Source organism: Rutidosis leptorrhynchoides, chromosome 7 (assembly GCF_046630445.1).
Source record: "Rutidosis leptorrhynchoides isolate AG116_Rl617_1_P2 chromosome 7, CSIRO_AGI_Rlap_v1, whole genome shotgun sequence".
Classification (NCBI taxonomy): domain Eukaryota; kingdom Viridiplantae; phylum Streptophyta; class Magnoliopsida; order Asterales; family Asteraceae; genus Rutidosis; species Rutidosis leptorrhynchoides.
The window spans coordinates 72,198,440-72,200,296 of record NC_092339.1 but is presented as its reverse complement, the minus strand read 5'-3'; the positions used below and the strand labels follow the sequence as shown (position 1 = coordinate 72,200,296).

General features: G+C 34.5%; 1 protein-coding gene across 1 annotated transcript; it reads left to right on the top strand.

Moving 5' to 3' along the window:
* LOC139859340 (uncharacterized) lies at positions 1-1,590 on the top strand. The gene has a single exon (XM_071848133.1). The coding sequence runs from the start codon at positions 1-3 to the stop codon at positions 1,588-1,590; it is 1,590 nt and encodes a 529-aa protein (XP_071704234.1).
* Positions 1,591-1,857: the final 267 nt, after the last annotated feature.

The following is a 1,857-nucleotide window of genomic DNA, read 5'->3' as shown; positions in this document are numbered from 1 at the left end:
ATGCTATATCTACTTCTTGTTAAGTGTTTTAAGCAAGAAGTACTCGAATGTATCTTTAAGGAAATTGGTGATGATATATTTGCATTATTAGTTGATGAATCTAGCGATGTGTCTAAAAAGGAACAAATGGCAATTGTGTTACGATATGTTGATGCACATGGACTTATTAAAGAGAGTTTTGTGGGTCTTGTTCATGTAAAAGAGACATCTTCTTTGTCTCTTAAAACTTCCATTGATTCTTTTTTAGCTAAACATAATGTGAGTTTGTCACAACTAAGAGGTCAAGGTTATGATGGAGCAAGCAACATGCGAGGTGAGTTCAATGGCTTAAAAGCAAAAACCTTGGATGAAAATAACTCGGCACATTATGTACATTGTTTTGCTCATCAACTTCAATTAGTTGTTGTGGCGGTTGCAAGAAAACATTTGGCTATAGTTAACTTCTTTGACAAGTTAGCCGTTTTGATGAATGTTGTTTGTGCTTCTTGTAAGCAAAAAGATATGCTAGACATGGAGAAGGAGAGGGTAGAAAAAGAAATTAGTAGTGGTATAATTGAAACCGGGAGAGGATTGAATCAAGAGCTTTCTCTTATACGGCCTGGAGATACACGATGGACTTCTCACTACAAAACCCTTTCGCGTTTGATTGAGATGTTTCCATCTATTTTAAAGGTCCTTGAATATGTCAAAGAAGAAGGGACTAATGGTTACAGCCAAAATCAAGCACATGGTCTTTTAAAGTATTTAAAATCATTTGACTTTGTGTTTTATTTGCATTTAATGTTTCGCATTTTGGGGTTCACTAATATATTGTCGCAAGCTCTTCAAAGAAAAGATCAAGATATTTTGGAAGCGGTTTCATTGGTGGAATCAACAAAAGAGATATTCCAAGAGTTAAGAACAAATGGGTTTGAACAACTTTTAGTCAAAATCGCTTCTTTTTGTGAGAAACATGATATACGAATGTTGAAAATGGATGAAGATTGTGTTAATTCTAGAAGACAAAGGCAATTGATCACTAATCAACATTATTATGAGGTTGAGTGTTTTAACACCGTCGTGGATATGCAAATTCAAGAGTTCGGTGATCGTTTTAGCGAAGCTAGTACCGAATTACTTGTTTGTATGGCGGCGTTGACTCCACGTGATTCATTTTCAATGTTTGATAAATCGAAATTAAAAAGGTTGTGTGCGTTATATCCAAAAGATTTCAATAGTTTGGAGATGAATGAGCTTGAAGTAGAACTTGACATGTACTATAATAATGTCCGAAAAGATCAAAGATTTTCTACCTTGATCGGTATTTCCGACCTTGCTAGATTGATGGTGGAAACAAGAAAACATCTATCTTTTCCTTTGATTTATCGGTTATTAAAGCTAGCATTAGTTTTGCCCGTTGCCACCGCAACGGTTGAAAGATGCTTTTCGGCGATGAAAATTGTAAAGTCAAATTTACGCAATCGTATTGGGGAGGAGTTTCTTAATGCTTGTGTAATTTGTGCGGTTGAAAGAGAAGCTCTCGCAAAAGTTAAAGACGAAGATGTAATTCAACGTTTTAAAAAGATGCGTCTTCGTAAAGGAAATGTGTAGTTTTGTGGACTTTTTAAACATATTTTGTGTAGTTTTTTGGGAGATATTTTTTGAGGAGATATTGTGTAGTTTTTTTGGGTAAATTTTCACTTTAACTCTTTTTTGGGATATTTATGCAACTGTTAAGGTGATGCAGTTTTTATGTTGTATGAACTATTTTGTGTTCATAATTTAAAGATGAAATTAGTTTATCATAATATTTGTTGTAAATTTTTTGCCCCCAGTGAAATATATCTCTGCTTCCGCCACTGATCATACCCGGAGAGA